At 42.9% G+C, this 22,791-nt stretch overlaps 2 protein-coding genes across 3 annotated transcripts in view; one reads left to right on the top strand and one right to left on the bottom strand.

Annotated features, from left to right (window-relative positions):
* The window catches only part of inpp4aa (inositol polyphosphate-4-phosphatase type I Aa), a 30,697-nt gene extending 9,101 nt beyond the window's left edge, over nucleotides 1–21,596 (bottom strand). Inside the window, exons 1-14 of the mRNA XM_022210930.2 lie at nucleotides 21,457–21,596; nucleotides 15,417–15,666; nucleotides 15,257–15,301; nucleotides 11,731–11,849; nucleotides 11,536–11,652; nucleotides 11,343–11,422; nucleotides 11,132–11,249; nucleotides 9,448–9,538; nucleotides 9,214–9,361; nucleotides 7,780–7,910; nucleotides 6,288–6,392; nucleotides 6,076–6,184; nucleotides 5,966–5,983; nucleotides 5,664–5,850 (exon numbers count right to left, since the gene is read on the bottom strand). Coding sequence (XP_022066622.2) covers nucleotides 5,664–5,850; nucleotides 5,966–5,983; nucleotides 6,076–6,184; nucleotides 6,288–6,392; nucleotides 7,780–7,910; nucleotides 9,214–9,361; nucleotides 9,448–9,538; nucleotides 11,132–11,249; nucleotides 11,343–11,422; nucleotides 11,536–11,652; nucleotides 11,731–11,849; nucleotides 15,257–15,301; nucleotides 15,417–15,516 — 1,368 coding nt within the window. The 5' untranslated portion in view covers nucleotides 15,517–15,666; nucleotides 21,457–21,596. The remainder of the gene's footprint in view (nucleotides 1–5,663; nucleotides 5,851–5,965; nucleotides 5,984–6,075; nucleotides 6,185–6,287; nucleotides 6,393–7,779; nucleotides 7,911–9,213; nucleotides 9,362–9,447; nucleotides 9,539–11,131; nucleotides 11,250–11,342; nucleotides 11,423–11,535; nucleotides 11,653–11,730; nucleotides 11,850–15,256; nucleotides 15,302–15,416; nucleotides 15,667–21,456) is intronic.
* The window catches only part of LOC110959998 (cytochrome c oxidase assembly factor 5), a 523,208-nt gene that overhangs the window by 17,305 nt on the left and 483,112 nt on the right, over nucleotides 1–22,791 (top strand). The gene's annotated exons all lie outside the window — the stretch shown is intronic.

Consider the following 22,791-nt stretch of genomic DNA (forward strand, 5'->3'; position numbering starts at 1 on the left):
TCCATATGTTTGAGCTCATCTATCATAGGCTCTTTTTTGGATTTGATGGCGTGTTCAGTTATAGATTCACAAGTGGGATGTTTTCCATCTGACATTGTATTTATATAAGGAAGCTGCTGCTTAAACTACCTGTTTTTAGATTTATCCTGAGTGAACACATCTGAGCTGTAGAAAGTGTTGCTTCTACAAGATGAATTATGTGACTTTTTGTTTATATTTGCCTCAACGTTCACTATCATATAGCAGACCTATGTTTTTCACATCGACACCCTGGTGAAGAAAGCTCGACAGCGTCTACCGCCTCAGACACCTGAGGGACTCTAAGCTCCCTCTCAAGGTGCTCAGGAACTTCTGCACCTGCATTAGTAGTGTTGTGGATGGGAGCATCAGCACCTGGATGGGCAGCAGCACCCAGCAGGACTTCTGGGCCCTGAGGAGGGTGGTCTGCTGGGCTGAGAACCATCAGAACCACACTCCCCAACCTGCAGGACGTTTACAACAAACACTGCAGCTTAAAAGCCACCCACCCACTGTTCTCTCTGCTGCTACCAGAGCAGCGTTAGCCTGAAGGTGAACAGAGAGGATAAGGGAGAGCTTCTTCCCAGACTGTCCTCCTGCTGAACCTGAAACAGTAGACTCAACAGACAATCAACCTGCAACCTGTGTTCAATATCTGTTCATATTCACCTCGTACATATGTATATATATATATATATACATATATATATATTTTACACTAATTCACTTTGATTGGACTTGGAAAGTTCACAGCCTGGCTTTCAGATCAGGCTCAACAATCTGCTGCACCTGTGTGATTGAGCTCAGCTGTGTGCTGCTGCCAATCAGCTGGACGGGATATAAGGAGGGATCTCCCAACTGCTCAGTTGGTTGTGGGTAGGTGACCTGGAATGTTTGACACCATCAGTCAGCCTTCTTCTGGAAACCTAACTGTCTTTGTGTTGTGTCAGTGCACAGAACCCAGCATTTCCTTGCTTTTGTTTTGGGGAATGTTTTCCTTTTAAGGGGTCTGAGTTTGTGTTTGTTCTACCACCTTGGTATATTTAGTGAGGGATAGTGGTATTCAACCACACTATCCTCTTTTAGACCACAGAACCCTGTTTTCTCTTTGTTTATGCAGTGTTTCTTAGTTTCACCTGTTAACAACCTTGGTTCATTTAGTTTTGTCTGAGACAAGAGGGGATGAAACATAACAGATTTATACATTACTATTATATATTACGAATGTACGAATGACCGGAAATATTAGCCGAACTAGCGGAAGTGCTAACGAGGGTTTGCTATGATACGGACTAATACTTCAACACACTAAAATAAATTCTCTCCAAGACACAGAGCTGATGTTCCGTTCTCGTCTGAGGTCTAATGTTTCAGCCTGATATCGTGGTCAGCACCTTTTAAAGAGACGCTGCTTGTAGCGCTGGAGTTAGCTTGTCACTAGCTTCTGATTAGCTGCTAGCTCGCTAACACTGCCGCCACATTTCCTGTTTGGACGGGACTGACACTACAACAAATGCAATTCGAGCAAGTGAAGGAGCTAGCTGTCGTTAAATACGACTTAGTTTACAGTCCTCCGCAATGCCGCCAGCTTTGCATTTAAAAATGTAATTTGACGACATTACGGATGATCAAGCACTTCCTGTCGCCCAGTGGGCCCACCACCTACAGGGCAGGAAGTTGGGGTCGGGTGCTATGCCCACCGGGCAGTAGGCAGGAGCGGGCGCCTAGGCGTGCCGCCCCCTGGTGGCGTAGACTAGCTCTGGGGACGTGGAACGTCACCTCACTGGCGGGGAAGGAACCTGAGCTGGTGCGGGAGGTGGAGCGATACCGGCTAGATATAGTTGGGCTCGCCTCCACGCACAGCAAGGGTTCTGGAACCAGAATCCTGGAGAGGGGTTGGACTCTCTCCTACTCCGGAGTTGCCCAGGGTGAGAGGCGCCGGGCGGGTGTGGGGATACTCACAAGCCCCCGGCTGAGCGCCGCTTTGTTGGAGTTCTCCCCGGAGAACGAGAGGGTCGCCTCTCTGCGACTTCGTGTTGCAGGGGGGAAAAATCTGACTGTTGTCTGTGCTTATACGCCGAACAGCAGTTCAGAGTATTCGGCCTTCTTGGAGTCTCTGGGTGGGGTCCTGGAAGGGGTACCGCCCGGGGATTCCATAGTTCTCCTGGGAGACTTCAACGCTCACGTGGGCAACGATGGAGAAACCTGGAGGGGGGTGATTGGGAGGAACGGCCTGCCCGATCTGAACCTGAGTGGTGTTTTGTTATTGGACTTCTGTGCTAGTCATGGTTTGGCCATAACAAACACCATGTTCGAGCATAAGGTTGCTCATAAGTGTACTTGGTACCAGAGCGCCTTAGGCCAAAGGTCGATGATCAACTTTATAGTCGTATCGTCAGACCTGCGGCCGTATGTCTTGGACACTCAGGTGAAGAGAGGTGCAGAGCTGTCAACTGATCACCACCTGGTGGTGAGTTGGATCCGATGGCGGGGAAGACTGCCGGACAGACCTGGTAAACCCAAACGTGTAGTGCGGGTGAACTGGGAACGTCTGGCGGAGGACCCTGTCCGTAGGGTTTTCAACTCCCACCTCCGGAAGAGTTTCTCCTGCATCCCGAGGGAGGTTGGGGACATGGATTCTGAGTGGTCCATGTTCAAAGCCTCCATTGCAGAAGTAGCTGTTAGGAGCTGTGGTCTGAAGGTCACTGGTGCCTGTCGTGGCGGCAATCCAAGAACCCGCTGGTGGACACCAGCGGTGAGGGAGGCCGTCAGGCTGATAAAGGAGACTTTTCGAGCCTGGTTGGCTCGGGGGTCTCCTGAAGCAGCTGACAGGTACCGGCTGGCCAAAAGGGCGGCAGCTGCAGCAGTTGTGGAAGCTAAAACTCGGGTGTGGGAGGAGTTCGGGGAGGCCATGGAGAAGGACTTTCGGTCGACCTCGGGGAAGTTCTGGCAAACCATTCGACGCCTCAGGAAGGGGAGGCAGGGCTTCGCTCAGGCTGTATATGGTCGGGGTGGAGAACTGCTGACCCGTACTGGGGATATCGTCGGGCGGTGGAAAGAGCACTTCGAGGAACTCCTGAACCTGGTAAACACGTCCTCTATAGAGGAGGCAGAGCCTGAAGACTCGGGGGTATCTGCGTCCATATCCGTGGCAGAGGTCGCCGAGGTAGTTAAAAAGCTCCTCGGTGGCAAGGCGCCAGGTGTGGACGAGATTCGCCCTGAGATGCTGAAGGCTCTGGACATTGTTGGACTGTCTTGGTTGACACGTCTATACAATGTCGCGTGGGCATCGGGTACAGTACCTGGGGAGTGGCAGACCGGGGTGGTGGTCCCTATTTTTAAAAAGGGGGATCGAAGAGTGTGTGCCAACTACCGTGGTATCACACTTCTCAGCCTCCCCGGGAAAGTTTACTCTAGGGTGCTGGAAGGGAGGATTCGGCCGATAGTCGAACCTCGGATTCAGGAGGAGCAATGCGGATTCCGTCCCGGTCGTGGAACAGCGGACCAGCTCTTTACCCTTGCGGAGCTGCTGAGGGGGTCATGGGAGTATGACCTGCCAGTCTACATGTGTTTTGTAGATCTGGAGAAGGCGTACGACCGTGTCCCCCAAGGGGCTTTGTGGGGGGCACTGCGGGAGTATGGGGTCCGAGGCTCGTTGTTACGGGCCGTTCGGTCCCTGTACAACCAGAGTGAGAGCTGTGTCCGCATACTCGGCATTAAGTCAGACACGTTTCCGGTGGGTGTTGGACTCCGCCAGGGCTGCCCCTTGTCTCCAATCCTGTTTGTGGTTTTCATGGACAGGATTTCAAGGCGCAGTCGTGGTGGAGAGGGTTTTCATTTTGGGAGCCTCAGGATCGCTTCTCTGCTTTTTGCGGATGATGTGGTTTTGTTGGCATCCTCAGACCGTGACCTCCGGCACGCACTGGAGCGGTTTGCAGCCGAGTGTGAAGCGGCAGGGATGCGGATCAGCACCTCCAAGTCCGAGGCCATGGTTCTCTGCCGGAAACCGGTGGAGTGCTTCCTCCGGGTTGGGGGGGAGCTGCTTCCCCAAGCGAAGGAGTTTAAGTATCTCGGGATCTTGTTCACGAGTGATGGGAAAAGGGAGCGAGAGATGGACAGGCGGATTGGTGCGGCGTCAGCAGTAATGCGGGCGTTGTACCGAACCGTCGTGGTGAAGAGGGAGCTGAGCCGTAAGGCGAAGCTCTCGATTTACCAGTCCATCTACGTTCCAACCCTCACCTATGGTCATGAGCTTTGGGTAGTGACCGAAAGAACAAGATCGCGGATACAAGCGGCCGAAATGAGCTTCCTCCGTAGGGTGGCTGGGCTCAGCCTTAGAGATAGGGTGAGGAGCTCAGACATCCGGAGGGAGCTCGGAGTAGAGCCGCTGCTCCTTTGCATCGAAAGGAGCTAGTTGAGGTGGTTTGGCCACCTGATTCGGATGCCTCCAGGGAGACTTCCTCTGGAGGTTTTCCGAGCACGTCCGTCTGGGAGGAGACCCCGGGGCAGACCCAGAACTCGCTGGAGAGATTATATATCTCGTCTGGCCTGGGAAGGCCTCGGGATCCCCCAGGAAGAGCTGGAAAGCGTCGCCGGGGGGAGGGACGTCTGGAACGACCTGCTTCGCCTGCTGCCCCCGCGACCCGGCCCCGGATAAGCGGAGGAAAATGGATGGATGGAAGCACTTCCTGTTTCAACGTAATACTATCGTAATTTTATTATTTTAACAAACACGCTAAAACGTGATTTTGTGAGACTCAGAAAAATCTGCAGTATGAACCAAACTAGCTTGTCAGCTTCCTCAGATTGTGTTTGTGTCACTTTACGTCCAAAAACAAACACGTTATAAATACTACGGTTAATTTTTCCTTCTCCCTGACCAGCATTTCCAGTTTTGAATAGCTTGACAGACAAATGTTGTCCACACAGTTGTAAAGGGAAATTAATGTGACAGCCATTAGACACATTCACCACACAGCTACCATGCACAGAATACTGAGGGAAATGGAGGAAATATGGATGTTGCTGCAAAGAAGACAAAATCTGGATGCTTCATCTTCAGTTCAGTCCATACAATCAGCACAGGTTCAAGCTGTGAGCCCTCTCCTGTTCCTGAGTCGTGGTGTTTTTTGGCTAGAAAAGTGTTTTACTAGAAAGTCACAGTGAAGCTGACATTTGGCCTTTTAATCTAACAAGTCATCACTTTATGCTATAAGAATTTGTATGTACCGTAATTTTGTCAAAATTAGTGTATAAATTGTGGAGCTGAGGCCAAAAATGTGATTTGAGGTCACAGTAACCTTTGATGACTAAAATCTAAGCGCTTCTTCCTTGACAATGGTATGATGGCAGACAACACAAAAGCATAAAGTCACAGCCGTTCTAGTGTGGAGGCAAAATAAGTGCTTGCAACAAATGCAGGTAGCGTCACTGCAAGAACGAACACACGATTTGGTTCTTGTTCTACTGCACTTGTTTGCAACTTTAAAATATTTTTTGCCTACAAGACCAATGGGATTAAGACAAAAAGTAGAAAGCTCTAGGGAAAGTCAGAACAATATCCAAAGCTAAACGCTGAGCATAAGGAGCTGTGGATAAAACATAGAAGGGACCACAGTATGAAAGAACGCCCCAGCTCCTCTTACCTTCTCTGTCAGGATGGCCAGAGTTCTCTCCAGAGCGTTGGCTGAGCGGTCCTTGGCAGCTCGAGACAAACGTTCGGTGTAGTAACACACTTGCGTCTTCAGAGTGTTAATTTGACCAATCAGCTCCTTCGCTTTGACAACATCCTGCGGCTGGTATGGCATCGCTTTAGAGCCGGGGCCAGTGGAGCTTCAGGTGTGCAGAGTGTGAAAAAGACATAAAAGAGAAAATACATAAAGGAACAAGTGTGGCATGCACTCTTTAAATGACAAAAACAAGCAACAATAACATCACTGTGTCTCACCTCTCCTCCTCATAAGTGCTGATTAAGCAGGGCAAAAAAGTGGGAAAAAAAGATTAGTTAACACCATATAAAACACAATCATGAAATCTGTAGTGCTTTAAACCACTCACTGTTTTCTGGCTTCTTCTAGTTTGTGCAGCAGTTTTCGGAGGCCGCAGCCTTTAAAGCCTTGATGATGAGCTGCAGGAGCACCGATGGTCACGACATCGTATGTCCGGTCTGATTGGACGACAGAGAACCACAATGAAGAGAATAGAGCAGATGATGAATAAACAGCATATATTCAAAGCGACAGGTGTGCAGTAAAGATAGAAGTACGTACCATAACCAGACTCCCCCTGGACTCTCATCCTCTGGATATGCAGGTTGGTGGGAATGAACTCCAGCTTCCTCTCAGCTTTCAAAGTGCTGGACTTAAATGAAGGACCTGAGAGGGAGCAGAAGGAAGAGAAAAAGTTTAACAGAGAAAGTTCTCAGATTTTCACTGCTAGCTTTTAGGGTCAATATATAATTGCAGGAATTTTTGTATCATAGTCGACATTTTTGCTGTTTTCAGGCATAAAACCAACATGGCCGCCTATAACCAAACACCACTTGGTATTTTAGATAAAGATTCTTCTAAATATTATATAAAGAATGAGTAAAATGGAGTTATTTCAAAAGATATTGTAGTAAACCTGTTGACTATTTTACATGAAATAAGTCAGACAGCCTTGGAGTCTTCCAGTCTTTTCTTCAGGAGGAAATGACATCATGAGGAGCAGGTCATGTGATCTGGAATCAACACACTTCCTGGAGAGGTGTTTTTGGAACGGGGAACTTAGTGGGAAGGGATTTAATTTGTTATTTTCCATATAAAATGTGATATATTGCCAAAAAAGAAATATCTGTCATGATTTGATGTTGATATTTTTTGCAAAATTTTGGGATTTTTTTTCAGACAAGGAAACAGTATTTTTTTGGTGCCTGTAAATGAGGACAACAGGAGGGTTAATGAAAGATAAATAACTGACAAAAGCAGCTTTTGTTTTTATAATACTGATGGCAGTATAATGGTGTATACACACACACAAAAAAAACTTGTATAAAATATGTTTGTTTGGGGGGGAAACGAAAAAAAAGTTGAGTGAGTTTAGGGGAGCGATTCTCATTTACATATTGACATTGATTTGGTCAACGTACAACCGAGGTGCTCTCCCACCCCTCCCTCTTCTCCCATCCCTCCCCCTTGCCCTCTTCTGTCCCTCTCAACCCCCCCGGCCAGCAGGCAGATGGGTCCCCCCTATATAGAGCCGGGTTCTGCTCGAGGTTTCTTCCCTGTTAAAAGGGTGTTTTCCTGCCACTGTCTCCTTTGGGCTGCTCTGGGGGTCAGGCATATGGGTTCTGTAAAGCGTCTAGAGACAATTTGATCGTAATTGACGCTATATAAATAAAATTGAATTGAATTGAATACTGCACAGAGAATATTTTGGACTTCTCTAGCTAGGGTTGTGCCGTTTCCATGGAGATGCAGGACTTTATACTGAAAAATGAGCCCACAGCGAGTCAAACGCGACTGCAGGAAAACAATTCAAACTGGACATCCAGCCCCCACACATACATGATGGAGAAGCTCATGGCAATTTGAGATAAAGTGAAGTTTCTGAACATGTATGACAGTGACAGTTCTTGCCTTATCACGCACATGAAGCACTAAAATTCAGCTTCATTCGTACCGTGGTCTTGCGGTTTTGGTCTGAGCTCTATGTTCAACATGTAGAACTGGACCGGTGCCCCTTCACGGTGACCCGCTCTGAACAGTTTGTGGTTCTGACCTTTGTATTCGTGCAGGTCGCTGATGGTCTCCTGGTAGGTGAGGATGATGGTCTGGTAGTGAGTGATGATCTGCCTCCTCAGGTTCTCCCAGCATGCAGACAGCTCTCCCAGTTCTTCCAGCTCACACACCCTGAAAATCACACACATGTGGTGACGATCACGGCACCCAGCCGAGACATTGATGGGCTCACAGCTGGCTTTCTGTGCTGCACGTTCAGTTCAGACTCCACTATGAATAAATTAGAAGCAACAGCAGCAGTGGGAGTGGAGATGATCGTTGCTCTGTCCGTACAGTGATATCATAATAGAGTACATTTAAAAACAGAACACACTTTCAGCTAATAAAACATGCATGTCTTTCAGTTTAATGTCCCCAAGGAGACATTGTAAAGCTTTTTCCTTTAATACATTCCTTAGAATAAAATATCAGTCATACTGATGTCATATTTTTATGATTGTATGAAGCCTTAAAGTCCACCATCTGGAATCAGAGTTAATATCTCTATTCATTAAGTGGCAATGTAAATGCCAAGTGTTTTAACCCTTTAAGACCCACCATTGTCCAAGCCTGCCGGTACATATTCTTACATTTTTACAGGCTGTAGTGTCATTTTTTTTTGGGAGTATTTTTATTTGGCTTACCTCAATATGAGCCTCATATCCCAAGTTTCAATAATATGTAATAACTACTAGAATAAATTGCTTAAAAGTTCAATAAATTGGAAAAAATTAAAATCATTTTTCTTTGTTTCACACATATTTCATAATATAGAAAGTGCATAGCTGCATCCTCCCATTTTTAAATGTAAAAAAGTTGCACAGAATCCTTTGGTATCCTTTGTCCATTTTTTTGTTACTTTGTAACTTTTTCTCAACTTTGTCTCTTTTTTTGTTTTGTTTCATGTCGTTTGTCTCATTTTGTGTCTCATTTTTGTAATATTTTGTCTTGATTTGTTGTGTTTTTTGTCTGACTTGTCATTTTGTTCAGAAGTAAAACACGTCATCGTTCAGTTCCAGCTGCCAGTGACTGAATGTTTTGCGTCTCTGTAGAAACTCTGTGATCTGGAAGTTGTAATGTGGAAATGAAATTGAATTTATTTTTCTTCAGAAGTTTAAGGTTGTTCATGATTTGTAAAAAGATAATTCCTGAAATGTGAACATTTTCAGAATGTACTTTTTTGCAATAAAACAAATAAACCGTTAGGAGTTATTCTGGTTATTTATAGCTTATTATTCTGCGGTTTTACTGGTCACTGGAGATCAGACTGGGCTGAATGTGGAACCTGGACTAAGATGAGTTTGACTCCTCTGCTTTTACGGGTTTTCAGGTTTAAAAGGTTTGGAATCGCTGCACTCCAACACCCTGCTGCTCGTCGTGTTCTGCTTGATGAATAACTAAATAAATAAAGCCGTTTCTCAGATGTTTCTGGTACCTGACGGCGTCCTCCTCCAGCAGCAGTTTGACAAACTGCCGGGGAACGTGCAGGGAGAGGATGCTCTCCGCCATCTGCTCCAGGATCCTCAGGTGGTTTCCATCCGTGGTGGGGAAACGGTACGTCCGAGACATGACGCCTCCAAACACTGGAACACACCAGACCACACGCTGTTGCTAAAACTGTCTCACAGCCGCTTACTGTAATAATTAGTTCACACAGAAACACACTCACCGGCCTTCAGCAGAGGATCTTTGCATAAAGATGAAGACTTGGATTTTATGCCCATGGATTCAGTCAGACTTTCATCAACAGGGAGAACCATCTGAAAGGAAAATCCATCAGACCTTAAAGCTCTCTAATTAACAGATCAGTGACGCTGGGCTCAATAAAACAACACGACTGTCAGTAGAAACACTAATATGAAGCTAAGTATATTTTCTGGAGCTACAACCAATATTCTTAATTATCAATGAATCACAAGCCAATGATATTAACCCTTTACGCTTCAGTACTAATTTGCATAGGAATTTCAAGAATGTCCGACGGCTGCAAACACGATTATACAAACACTATACGCCGATGGAAAGCTTAGATTCTCATGAATCCGCCGGTATAAACCACTTTCAGATGTGATTACCACAGCGGGTGAGAAAAACACATTTGTCCGACAAAAACAAATATTCATCCATCCGTTCTCTATACACGGCTTCAACGCACACAGCGCGACTCACATTTCCGGGTTTATTATTACACACAGAAAAAAAGATTCCACAAAAAACGGCCATAATCCAACCTTTTACATCCAGACAACACAAGCCAGTAAACTATTTTGTCCAAAACATGTCCTGAAGTCGGTATAAAATCCACGAATCGGTCGTTTTCAAGGAAATGCACCTCGCGATGTACGTCCAATATTCCCTGTATTTTTCATCATTTTTTAAATTTAAAAATAGAATATTAGCGTTTTTTTGTACTGAAAACGGCTGGAATTGACTGAAGCTTAAAGGGTTAACATTTAACTGCCTGTTTTGTTTATACTGTAAAATAAAAAAACTAATTTCACATAAAATAACTCTGTTTTGATTAAACTGAAGAGAAAAGTCTATAAAAGTACACGGCTTATCCATAAACCTATCGACTCTACAGCGATTTAAAGCATTCTGTTAATAAAATGATGCATATTTCTCTGTTTTTGATTTATACAGTATTTTGTTTGCTATCTTAAAATACATTAAAATTTACAGAAAATGACAATTTTCTGCAGTTTAACATGTAGCTCTCTGAATCAAGGTTTATACAGTTCATTAATCATTTTTCCTTGGTATGTTAATTTAAATCGTATTAGTATATCCGTACATTTACATTCAAACTCTGTAATTCTTGACAAAAACTAAGCAAACTTTTATCATTACATCCGATATAAGGCATCGACTTTTAAACCAGTACTAAGATGATTCCGTCAGCGTTCAGATTTATCATTTTATTGACGTTGTTTGATTGCATTAACTCCTGAAAAGTCTGTAAAATGCCCACGTTTCATTGCAGAACTTTAGTATCGGTTTATTGAGGTAATTACACAGTAAACTGTGATATTTTAGGAAAAATCTGCAAAACACATAATTAAAATGTCTGTAAATGTGCTGTTTTTGCAGTTTATTTGGATAATGATATTCAACTTTAACTTTTTTGTTTGTTTGTTTGGAGGCCATTGCTGGAAGTCAATTCACTTTTTTATTTGTTTGGGGTTTTTCAAATGTATTTTTTTTCACTGTAGTCCACCAACACTCCAAAACCTACAAACATTTTGGATACAGCTGATAATAATCACAGTTCTATACACTACAAACACATAATGTTTTGCACTGAGAAGAACCTAAATGATGCCTACATTTTTCAAAATAAAAGCATCCCTCACCCTTCCATTAACGGTGTCTCCTCTCTGCAATCTTGCAACAGGAGCTCTCTGTTCACGCTTCTCCTCTATCTGCCAGGCGATGACGGTGATGTTTCCCACCCGTTGGTTCTCTGCCGACCTGACAAACGGAAACATCAGGGCAGGTCGGCGGGGCGTGACCCAAAGTTGGCGTGCACACAATAACGCTTAGTGGAAACCCACAGTGTGTTACCTGAGTGTCAGGTGCAGCCTGTGGTGTTTGTCCTGCAGCAGCTCCTTCACAGAAAACATGGATGAACCCAGCATGTACATCTGTCACATAAAAGCACAAAGGATTTAGAGGATTTCACCCAGATGAGAGTAAATCAGAGTGTTATTCTCTTCCTAACAGAAAGGTAAAGTATTATTTGTAGATGAGGGATTACCGTGCCCTGCGTGCGGTCCTTCACATCGTACACTGAAAGCTTGACTTGAGTTTGCTGAGTGATCAGGGAGTCCTGAAAGAACGCTATGCTGCTCAGGAAGATGGGATTACTGGTGCCCTGGATGGAGAAAGACAGAGACACTGCTTCACATGTGTCCAGCAGCAGGAAATAAGGACAGAGCAGGTGATGGTCTACCTCTATGATCTCAGTCTGAGCGTGTTTGGTCCAGAAGGCCTGAGGAGGAGTGGTGCAGCTGACGGCCACAAAGCTGGTCGGCTTCCGGTCCAGAGAGGGAGTAACCAGCTCGCTGCAGGCTGCAGAAACGTACGAACACAGGAGATTACACGCTGTGAGGTTTAATCATGGGACGGCCCTGGGACGAATGTAATGCAGTCTATCTGAGCTGTTTCTACGTGATAAGCAGCAGTTGTTGAGTGATTCTTTTAGTTGGAACAGTGGATGGAAATAAAATGCGGTTTTCCCATCACTAACAAGACATTCCCCCTTAAGAAGAAAAACACAGCACCACTATGGGAAGGTGCTGTAGTATTTAATAGCTGAGTTTGATTATGTAAAACTAAAATTACAGACATCAGGAATGTCATCTGGACTGGTTGTAAATACACTGACGAGTCAGAACATCATTATGACTTATCAAAACTAAAGATAGAGATGTCTAGAATTTGGTTTTGACAGTTGGAGAATCTCAAAGGTAGTTGCTAGAGGTACGGACCCGTACTTTCCATTTACCAATCAGATACGTGAGATCTGGTCACATGACTCCCGGTAGACGCTGGAGGTACGGACCCGTAGCATCAGTACTACAGGTACGGACCCTAAACCTGACCCTACAACTAACCCTAACCTTAACCTTTGCTTACCTTTCAACAGTTTGCAGTGGTTAACAGCTTCTTGACTCGCGAGACTCGCGTACGGGTCCGTATCTGTCGGCAAATGGAAAGTGCCGTATCCGTAGCCCACAGGCTACGGGTACGGGTCCGTATCTGTAGACACTACCAATCTCAAATGTCATTATGACTAGTTTGACGTTTTTCCAGCAAAGTCGGGAGAAGAACCGGCAGCTGCTGTGGTGGATATGATCATCACAAAATGCCATGAAATGGAAAGAGCTTATCAGAGACTGAGAGCTTCGTTTGAAATTAACTGGAAAGCTGCTCTGACATGGCACTGAAATATTCAGTTACTGTTCCACCTCCTGTCTTCACTTTCCACTTGCCCCAGCTTATGTTGTAACTACACATATCTCTAACATCATTTTGCCTCGTCAGAACTTTAATTCAGGGTATCTGTAACTTCTAGGGATGTCCCACTCCACTTCAATGGCCCTGATCTATCATTAAATAATCAGTGTCTGCAGATACTGAGTCTTAATCCACTTCCATTTTCCTACATAATTCACTTCAGGTGCACTAAGTTAAATACAGTCAGTCCAGTGTTAAAGCTAAATAGCTCTGCAATGCATCAAGAAAAAACTGCACTCTTGCCTCTGCTCCACAAGCTTCAAAAAATGGAAAAAACAAAGTGTATTGGCCACATGCATGTCAGAGCACCGCAGGGGGAGCTTCTTCCTGTCTAACCGTCCCTGTACTGCAGACACTTCCATGTTGGCAAATAGAGAGTTTAGCTAGCAACGGGCACCATGACAGAGACTTAAATGAGGCTTAATGACCTCCAGATATGTTTTAAACACAACTTCTGCTCTCCTATTGTGACAACCGATGTAAGCAAAACATCAGGCTTAGAAAAGACCCAAAACCAACACATTAAAAAAGGCTTTATTGGTCCAAATCCTAATTCTTGAAAGCTTCTCAGGACATTCTGACTCGGCAGAATTCCTATTTGAGATATGGACACTCTGACTAAATTGTAGATATCTGAAAGTGGAATTAATCCTGGCTATAATTCAGCTGCAGATATATGCAGTGTTCTGATACTGACAGCAGATATCTGTAATGAGAAATCCCCATACACGCTGGTCATTGGAAGGATGACGACGCTGACACCCAGAATAGCAGCTATGAATATCTGAAATCTTCTTTTTGACTAGGAAGAACTGAATTATGGATAACTGCAATCTGCAATCCAGTCTAGCTATTAAATATTAAACCGGTGCTCCATAGTGCCACTGTCAACCCTTAAAGCAAAATACATTTAGTTTTTGTCCAGTAGGGGGCACTGGAACAAGCTGTAAACACATCACTGACGTCTTACCATCTTTTAGGGTTGACAGACAGTTTATTGAAATGTTAGAGTTCATCTGAAATCATGTTTCTGGCCACAAGCAAGAACTCCAGTATTTAGTCCCTGTTTAACTACTTCGGTCTCAGTCGTCTCTCGAGGGAAAAATCTGCCTCCTTAGCTGCTAAACGCTGCACTCCAATCACTAGCTGCACGAGAAGTTTGTCTGCTGGGTCGGGAGCGTACAGTGGGTTTATCAGCATTTTTCCTCTGAAAACATCCTGCTGCAGCTGAAAAGGAGGTTCAGGAGACCAGAGAGATGAAACCACACGTGTGGGCTGTAAAACCAATAAACAGCTACTGGAAAAGACGCTCAAAAGCTGCAGCAGATCTGAGGGGAAGAGCAGAAATTCTCTGAGTCATTACGAGGGAGCAACACGTTATTCCACGTAGTAATCTGTTAATAAAAATATGATCAGTGCTGCTTTAAAGGATATGGTGTGTGCTATTTTATGAATGCACATGGGATTTTACTCGAGCTTTATTTTCGTTTTTAGCGATTGTCATACAAGCAGCACATTTATAGCAAAGTGCACGGGTTCCTCATATGAAGGAACACGCTGCCCGGTGCAACTGCGAGGCTCATTTGTGTGTTTTAGTAGTTTCTGGACAGCAATGGAAAGAGAACAACCACATCAGGGTTTAGCCAGACATAAAATACTCGCTTGTTTTTCATGAGATTTGTTTATGTGCAGCTGTCAAAGATTTCTGAGCTTAAATACAACAAAGTTTTCAATAAAAGATGGATCTTGTGAAGCAGAATTGGTTGAGCATCAAATAATTAACCCCAGTGTCGTCCTGCGGGTCAAAGTGACCCGTTTTAAAGTTTGAAAATGTGAAAAAAATATATATATATTTTCACAGTGAAACTTCTGATGTCCACATTTTCAACACTTTTGGGAAATCTTTGAACATTTTTTGGTGGTAAAAAGAAATGTTAAAAATGTTTCTTAAGAACATTCACATAAAAATCAACCAATATCTAGTGAATTTCACTGGATTTTGGTTGATTTTTTTTGTGAAGAAAATATTTTAATGCTATACCAGAATATGTAATCACTTTAGATATTTTTAGGATTTTTTTGGAAGATTTTTACTCATTTTTGGAAAATATTTACAATAATTTTCTTGTTAAATTTGGGGGATTTTTTTAAAAAAAAATAAAACTTTGAAGAGAAACTTTTAAGGAATTGTTGGAATTTTCTTTCTGAAGGTTCTGCAATTTTTTATATATTTGGGGGATTTTTTTGCTGAATTTTTGTATTTTTTTCAGACAAGGAAACAATATTTTTTGGTGCCCGTCAATGAGGACAACAGGAGAGTTAAACAGCTCACAGATATCAGCATCGGTTGTTATTGGAATCAGAAATTGAGATTTGGACAATATCGGACATCCCTATAATTAATTATAGAAAAAAGAGGGACTCATGCAGAAAAAGATCTCTGAAATTCCTGAACTTACCCACACTAAATTCCAGCACTGGCTCATCTGGATCCTGACTGTTGCCTGTGAGACAGAGAGAAAGGGGAGGAGATGCTCTTTTCAAAAGACAAAAAAGAAAATCCCTGCTTCTTCCTCATCATCACTGAACTGGTTACCATGGCAGCGGTTACTTGGTTACCTGACAGAGCCAGCCCCATCATCTCAGCCGACAGATCGAACGTGTTGGCCCGGTAGACCGACCACGGCCGGTGGCGGGGGCTGCGCTCCTTCCCGGACATGGCGGCTTCACGTCTGCGCTGAGGATGGACGTTAGAACGAAACGCCTGAAGAGCAGAACGACGTCCAGCAGACTCTGAATTAAAACTCTTCCGCTGGGTCGGATTCACTTCTGTTCGATCTGAGCGGTCACACGCTTGTCAGTGATGAACCTGAAAAGAAAGACGGAAGAAAAGAACAAAGAATGAGATGCTGACGTCTTCCTTTAATGGAGGTGACAGCTGAGCTCTGAATGCTGTTTGTAATTAGTCACATCCTGTAAAGGCTCCACACCCTTCACAAGGTTAATAACTAATATTAGCAGGATAGTAAAAATAGTGCTTTCTATGATGCTTCACTCTGAGAGCCTTAAAGAGGTTTTGTAGTTTCTTGGCAGCGCTTCAGTGATATTTTTTCCCCATGTTAGAGTGCTAATATAAGCAGTGGGAAAAGTGAGAGTTTTCACACAGCTGTGGGGTATGAAACCGTGCACTGCAGCAGGCTGGATCTACATCTTCTGTTTTTGAGAACGTGCTTCTAGACAGACTGAAGATCAGCTCACAGGAAAAGACTCGACATGAAGAAGAAAACGATGAAGCAAGTCACCATTTAAAGCAACACACATCGACTCAAAATGCATTCAAATGGAGATACAAGTTTAACGTTACACATTTACCCGACTAATTGAAGTGTTTGAATGTTAAGATCAAAACTCAAAAAGACTGCAAGAGATATCTCTAACCAGACTCTTCTCCTCTGTTGTTCCCAAATGGTGGAACAATCTACCAAACTCTGTGCGTTCTGCTGAGTCCCTTTCTACTTTTAAGAGACAACTGAAGACTCAGTTGTTCAGAGAACACCTAGGCACTTAATCTGACTCCACCTTAGGGGTAGAATAAGTCAGGTGGGCCAAAACCCAGCATTTATTTAGCGCTGACAAAGTTGGAAAAAAAAGGGGGTATTTGGCAATTCTTCTGCAACTTGATGGCAACACCTTTGACCAATCGCACTTGAAGCACTTTATGCACTTTTTGCACTTACTACAGGTTTTTCCTTATGTCTGAATTCTTGCTTGTGTTGTACGTCGCTTTGGACAAAAGCGTCTGTTAAATGAAACTGTAGAACTGTAGAAACCCAACGAAGCTTCAAGACCCACAGCTTCTTTCACTGGGTCAGTACATAACTTTTGAAGTGCACGGGATATATCTGCATATATTTATATTAAAAAGAGAAAAAAGTCATGTTTTTGCTCTACACTGTAGTGATTTCTCTTACGGAGGAGAAGTAACTGTTCTTCTATTTTTATTTTCCTCCTGTCAGGTGCCACTCTCTTGTTCTCATTTTTCTGCAGCTTCCAGCTGGTACCAGTAGAAAAAAAAGGATTCTTATTTCAGCAAAGAGAGAGAAGAGAAGATGTGAAAGAGGCAGCGACCTCTAAATATAACATGTTTCACTAAATGATGTTGTCACACACCGAGTAAATGAAAAAACCATGCCACATGACATCCAAACACTGATGGAAAATGGATGGATTCAGCACCCGAACAGCAAACTGCAAGAAGTTAAGTGAAGTTTTTTAAGTTGTTGACTGTTATTTTACTTTTTCCCTTGTTTTGCTAAAGACAGTAACTAGAAAAATCACAGAAAAAGCATTAATTTGCAGGCTAACCCTAAAAGAAATGCTCATGATTGTAAATAATATTTTAAAAATTGTATTTTTACAAGTAGTAGCTCACTCTCTCACAGCATTTGACTGTAAAATGACAATTTATTGTATCTACATTTAAAAAGCATACTATTATTTTACAGGTCTTTGCCATTATTTGTAAGAAAAAATGTATATTAAAGTTTGAAAAATGCAAAAATGAAGCTGTTATGTTTCAGATTTCAGATTGTGTGCAATATTTATTATCTTGTTCTTTCACTTTCGTGACTTTTGCACTCCTTTGTTTTTTTTGTTTCTAAGAGCCCTGTAACGGTAAATTTCTCCTTTGTGAGATCAAAAAAGTCTATCTTATCTTATCTTATCTTATCTTATCTTATCTTATCTTATCTTATCTTATCTTATCTTATCTTATTTTCCCTGTGCAGGCCAATTTTAAAATAATAATTTGTTCTTTCACAATACATAGCTGTAAAATTACTCTTTTACTGACTGTCGCTGTTTAATTACAGATAATATCTACTAAGGTCACAGAAAAAAAGTATTAATGTACATGTACACTGTAAAGTAAATAACTTTTTCTTTCACCAAGTGTGAAGGTAAAATCACACTTTTCATGTCTATAAATTCACAAAATTATCTTTACCGATATTTCACAGCTTTTTTTAAAACCATTTTTACCATATGGCACCTTCACTACTATTTTTAAAGATATGTTTGCTTATTTATTTTTGTTGCAGATTTCACCTGAACACAGATATGAAAAAAAGCAAAAAGTTAACAAAGTGTGAGCAGAAAACAGACCCAGAAGAAGAAGAAAATGATGCATGAAGAAAATATAAAACGTCAAGCGGAAGACGAACGGATGCAGCAACTGGTGTGACTAAACCTGAGCTCAAAGACGGTTCATGTGTTCACAGAGTCCAGACTCTGTCGACATTTCCTCCACACAAACATCCACCTCTGATCAACTGGAATCATTTTCACTTCCCTCTGCTCTAATCCACAGAAATGATCTGACCCTGTGTTTATAAGCCCTGTGTGCGGCTTTTATTGGACGCTATGCTGACAAAGAGTGTGTGTGTGTGTGTGTGTGTGTGTGTGTGTGTGTGTGTGTGTGTGTGTGTGTGTGTGTGTGTGTGTGTGTGTGTGTGTGTGTGTGTGTCCATTCATGTGTGAAGCCTTCTGTAATAGAGGTCTATTTTTACACATGAATCTCTTCTGACATCACGCAGCACGTGCAAATGAAAACGGCGTCTCCCAGTGACACACATTAAACACCAGGGCTCATCTGCATAGTCACACACACACACACACACACACACACACACACACACACACACACACACACACACACACACACACACACACACACACACAGTCCACCCAGCGTGGTGCTCTTCGCCAGTCTAATCTCTCTTCTATCCCCTTCATGTGAGACCAGATGATGGTTCCAGCGTGCAGCTCTGCCTCATCAGTGGGGCTTTTTGTCGGTGGGAGCTTCCTTTAACACGCTGCCTGGATGGAGCAGAGTCTGGAGCTCTCTAGGAAACCCACATCAGATCAATGTGAAGCCGCAGGGAGCAGCGGATCATCTCCATCTCATCTGTGTGACAGTCATCAGCGCCATGCAGTCTGCTTGAAGGAAACTGAGCTCCTGCAGCAGAAGTTGTGCAGACATAATGTCCTCATTGAACAGCTGATCACTGGAGCCTTTAAAATTGTTTAAGTCTTCCTTCTAGCTTGACTGAAGGATTTTTGGGGTTGAAATTAGTTTTAAGATTAGATTAACTCTGATACTGATACATCACAATGCTGTTTATATGTTAGAATTATATTGAAGAGGGAAAGGGATAGAATCCCCGTTAAATAAATTTCCAGCTATCTGTTTCACAAACTGGGCTGCACAGTGGAGTAGTGGTTAGTACTTTCGCCTTACAGCAAGAAGATCCCCGGTTCAAATCCCGGCCTGGGCCTGGGATCTTTCTGCATGGAGTTTGCATGTTCTCCCTGTGCATGCGTGGGTTTTCTCCGGGTACTCCGGCTTCCTCCCACAGTCCAAAAACATGCTGAGGTTAATTGGTTACTCTAAATTGTCCGTAGGTGTGAATGTGAGTGTGATTGTGTGTCTGTATATGTAGCCCTGTGACAGACTGGTGACCTGTCCAGGGTGTCCCCTGCCTTCACCCGAGTCAGCTGGGATAGACTCCAGCACCCCCCATGACCCTAGTGAGGATAAAGTGGTGTATAGAGGATGGATGGATGGATGGACTCATGATGCGTGCTCTGCTACATGTGCTGCAGACAGGCTGAGATGAGAGGAAATAGCGGGGTTGGAGCTGCTCTGCTGGACAAACTATGTGATGACACATTCTGAAATTACCCCAAGAATCTTTTTCTGAAATATATTCAGGAAAGCAAAAACTTTCAATTGACCTGTAAATTGATGTTGATTAATCTGTGATGGACCAATATTAGCCGATGCTGTAAGCCTGCCAATATATGTTTAGTGGTTTAAATAAAGGACTAATCATCCATCCAGACAGTTTAGAATCACCAATTACCTTCAGAATGTTTCTAGACTGTGAGAGGAAGCTGGAGAACCTGGAGAAAAGCCACGCATGCACAGGGAGAACATGCAAACTCCATGCAGAAAGATCTGGAGAAGGTCGGGATGTAAAATTAAAAGACAAAATATCTTTTTCCTTTCACAAAGTGTTAAGGTAAAATAACAATTAATCAATATTCAAACTAGCTGCAGGTTCATTCCTTTCAACTGTCTGATAAATTCACTTTTTTTTTACAGATTTCAAGGTTCAAGCCCAGCGACAGAAAACAATCAGACTGTTGAAGCGTCACTAAATCCTGAGCAGCTTCCAGCCGCTGCCCTGCAGGTGACCTCTGACTGCAACCACACAATAAAACCTCACCCTGGGACTTGGTTCTGCTTTTCTAGCTTTAAGGTAAGAAGAAAAATGAGATGTGCACCAGGGAAGGAAGAGGAATGAAGTGCAGCAGGAGGTTCAGGTGGTCCTCGGTCCTGTGGGATGGACGGTCTGGAGAGAAAATGACCCAGTTTGCTGACAGCTGGACCCCTGCAGATGCTGTCAGCTCCGGCTGCACTGCAGTGCTTCAACTCATCCCTTTAAATCTCCCACAGACGCCTCGTGTCCCCCCCTTCTTCTTCTTCTTCTTCTTCTTCTTCTGCTCTGTCATCGTCCTTTTCCTTTTTTTCCTCCAGCCTCCTCCCTTCCCCGCGTCCCCCTGTAACCCCGGTGTTCTTCTCCGTTTCACTGTATTGATTGTGATTCTGTCCGACCTGCCTGAGCTACGGTGGCCTACGTGGCGTGTGCACGTCTGTCGTAACCATGGACACATGGATGCATTGTTAACCAGCTCCCAGACTGAGTCATAAACTGCTTTCTGATGTGACTGATTGGAGGAGGAGGAGAAAATGCAAACGACTTCACTCTCAGGAGGACAACATTTAATCCACACTCACTAAAGCAGAGAGGAGGTTGAAACAGAGCCTCTGTAGAGACTGACACTCAGAAACAAACCTGATTATGATTCTGGTACCAAGAGGAGCAGTAACTCAACAGAAACTAATAATTTGTTCAGTTTCCTCAGTACAAACCCACACAAATGCAAGTCAGAGACAAAAGTGGATCACAGAAGAACTCTGTCGGTTATGAAAACAGTGATTCAACAGATCAAATGTAATCCTTTACGCTCTGTTGGCAGCATCAGGAGGCCTGCAATGGCGTGACACGTTGCTTAAAGCAGCATATCCTGCTCTGGATATTAAAGAAAACACTAAAATCCAACATGTTCTACATAATCCCACATCCACAGTCTCCTGGGCTTCAGTGAACCTGCAGAAAACTGGGTGTCAGCGTCTGTTTTCACCGGATTGGCTGAAATAAACGGAGTAAATAAAGAGAGGCCAAAGGTTCCCAGTGAAGTCTATTTCTGGCAGCATTAGGAGATGATATTAGCGTTACAGCTGAGTGTGGACGGAAGCGGATTCTCTCATAATAACAAATATTGCGTCATGGTGTTCAGTGATGCTGCTGCAAGATGGACACTTTGTTAAACACAATTATTATTTAAAAAAAGCCACGAATAAGAACCAAACGGCGACATTTGGCTGTAAACACGTCTCATTCTGATCCTGCTGCGAGCTGCTGCTCATCGCTTTCTGCCAGCATTTATCCCAAAACCTCGACAAACCGCCACATGAGGAGATGTCAAATGTAGAAAATGCAGGATTAAGATTTTTTTTAAAAAATTCTCGTACCGTTTGGAAAAAAGCAGCGATGGTTTCTCCTCATAATGATGCGCATCCTGCTTCCATCGACGATGCCTGCAGTCAGACTCGCCCTGACTCCCTCTGACACATCCAGACGTAATGAAGCCTCCACTGGGTGCAGAGCCTCCTACAGCCACTGGGGGGCGCCGCGGGTCTGATGTGTAGACAGTGACTAATACAAACACACATGTAGGTGGAGGGTGGATGGAGGGAGACACCCAGAGGACAGATTACCTGGAAATGGAGCAAAAACAACAAAACAGATGAAAAGTGAGGAGATTAAAAAAAGAAAGGAAAGTGCTGAAGAAACCCTAAACTTTGGGAAACAACTTGTGAATTTTGACTTTTCAATTCAAATGTTTAAAGAAGTACGGTGTCATTTTGAAGTCCAAATTTTGAGTGAGCAAAATAAAAAAAAAGTTGGCACACTAACTGAAAAGCTTGGCTCAAATCACAGCAGAACTTAAAATGTTTGTACTCAACATCAACAATAAATAGAGCAACAGCTTGCAACAATATTTTGTATATTAACAATATAAAATCTAATATTTTATTTTGACAACTATTAAATTTATGTTCAACCAACAAACTCTGAGTTTGGGGAATTAACTTTTACTCTAAAAGCAAATGTACTTTTAATTGCAATTTATTGTATGATCGGTAAAATAAACAGACATTCTAAAGTTGATTAATCATTAAAAAGACTTTGCTCCAGCTAATATTTTCACGAGATTGAAATGTTTTCAAATTTTATGCGTTTTATTTTGTACAAACCTTTTAAAGTTGATCACTTGTGTAAAAAAGGTGTTAGCTAGCTGCTATTTTACATTATTTAAAATATAAATACATATATTTTAATGTTATGTCCTTAAAACTCATAATAATAACAATGAAAAGAAGTTGACCAACGTATTAAAAATGATGTTACTCCAGTTAAATTTCTTCTGTAGTTTTTCTTCTGGAGCTTTTTTGTATTTTTATTCATGTCGTAGCTTTTAGGAAATTAATTTATCCAAAAACAAATCTGTCAAACCTTCTTTTTTTAATGTACACTTTTGAACAGCAATCTTAAAAACAAAACACAAATATGAGTTTAAATGACACATGAAGTTGAAGCAGCAGCTGCTGATATTATTTCTACCCAAATTGTTTGAAACTTTAAAGTTTTATCTGAATCATCAAATTAGAATTTTCATCAAACTTTGGAGCGGTCATGTGCACCGGTTCTGTTTATTTCAATTATTAGTGGAACTAACTGATTAACTGAAGCATTTGTTAGATGTCTGAACAAGTATTCGATAACGTACACATAAACCAAAGATT

This window comes from Acanthochromis polyacanthus, chromosome 14 (assembly GCF_021347895.1).
Source record: "Acanthochromis polyacanthus isolate Apoly-LR-REF ecotype Palm Island chromosome 14, KAUST_Apoly_ChrSc, whole genome shotgun sequence".
Lineage (NCBI taxonomy): Eukaryota > Metazoa > Chordata > Actinopteri > Pomacentridae > Acanthochromis > Acanthochromis polyacanthus.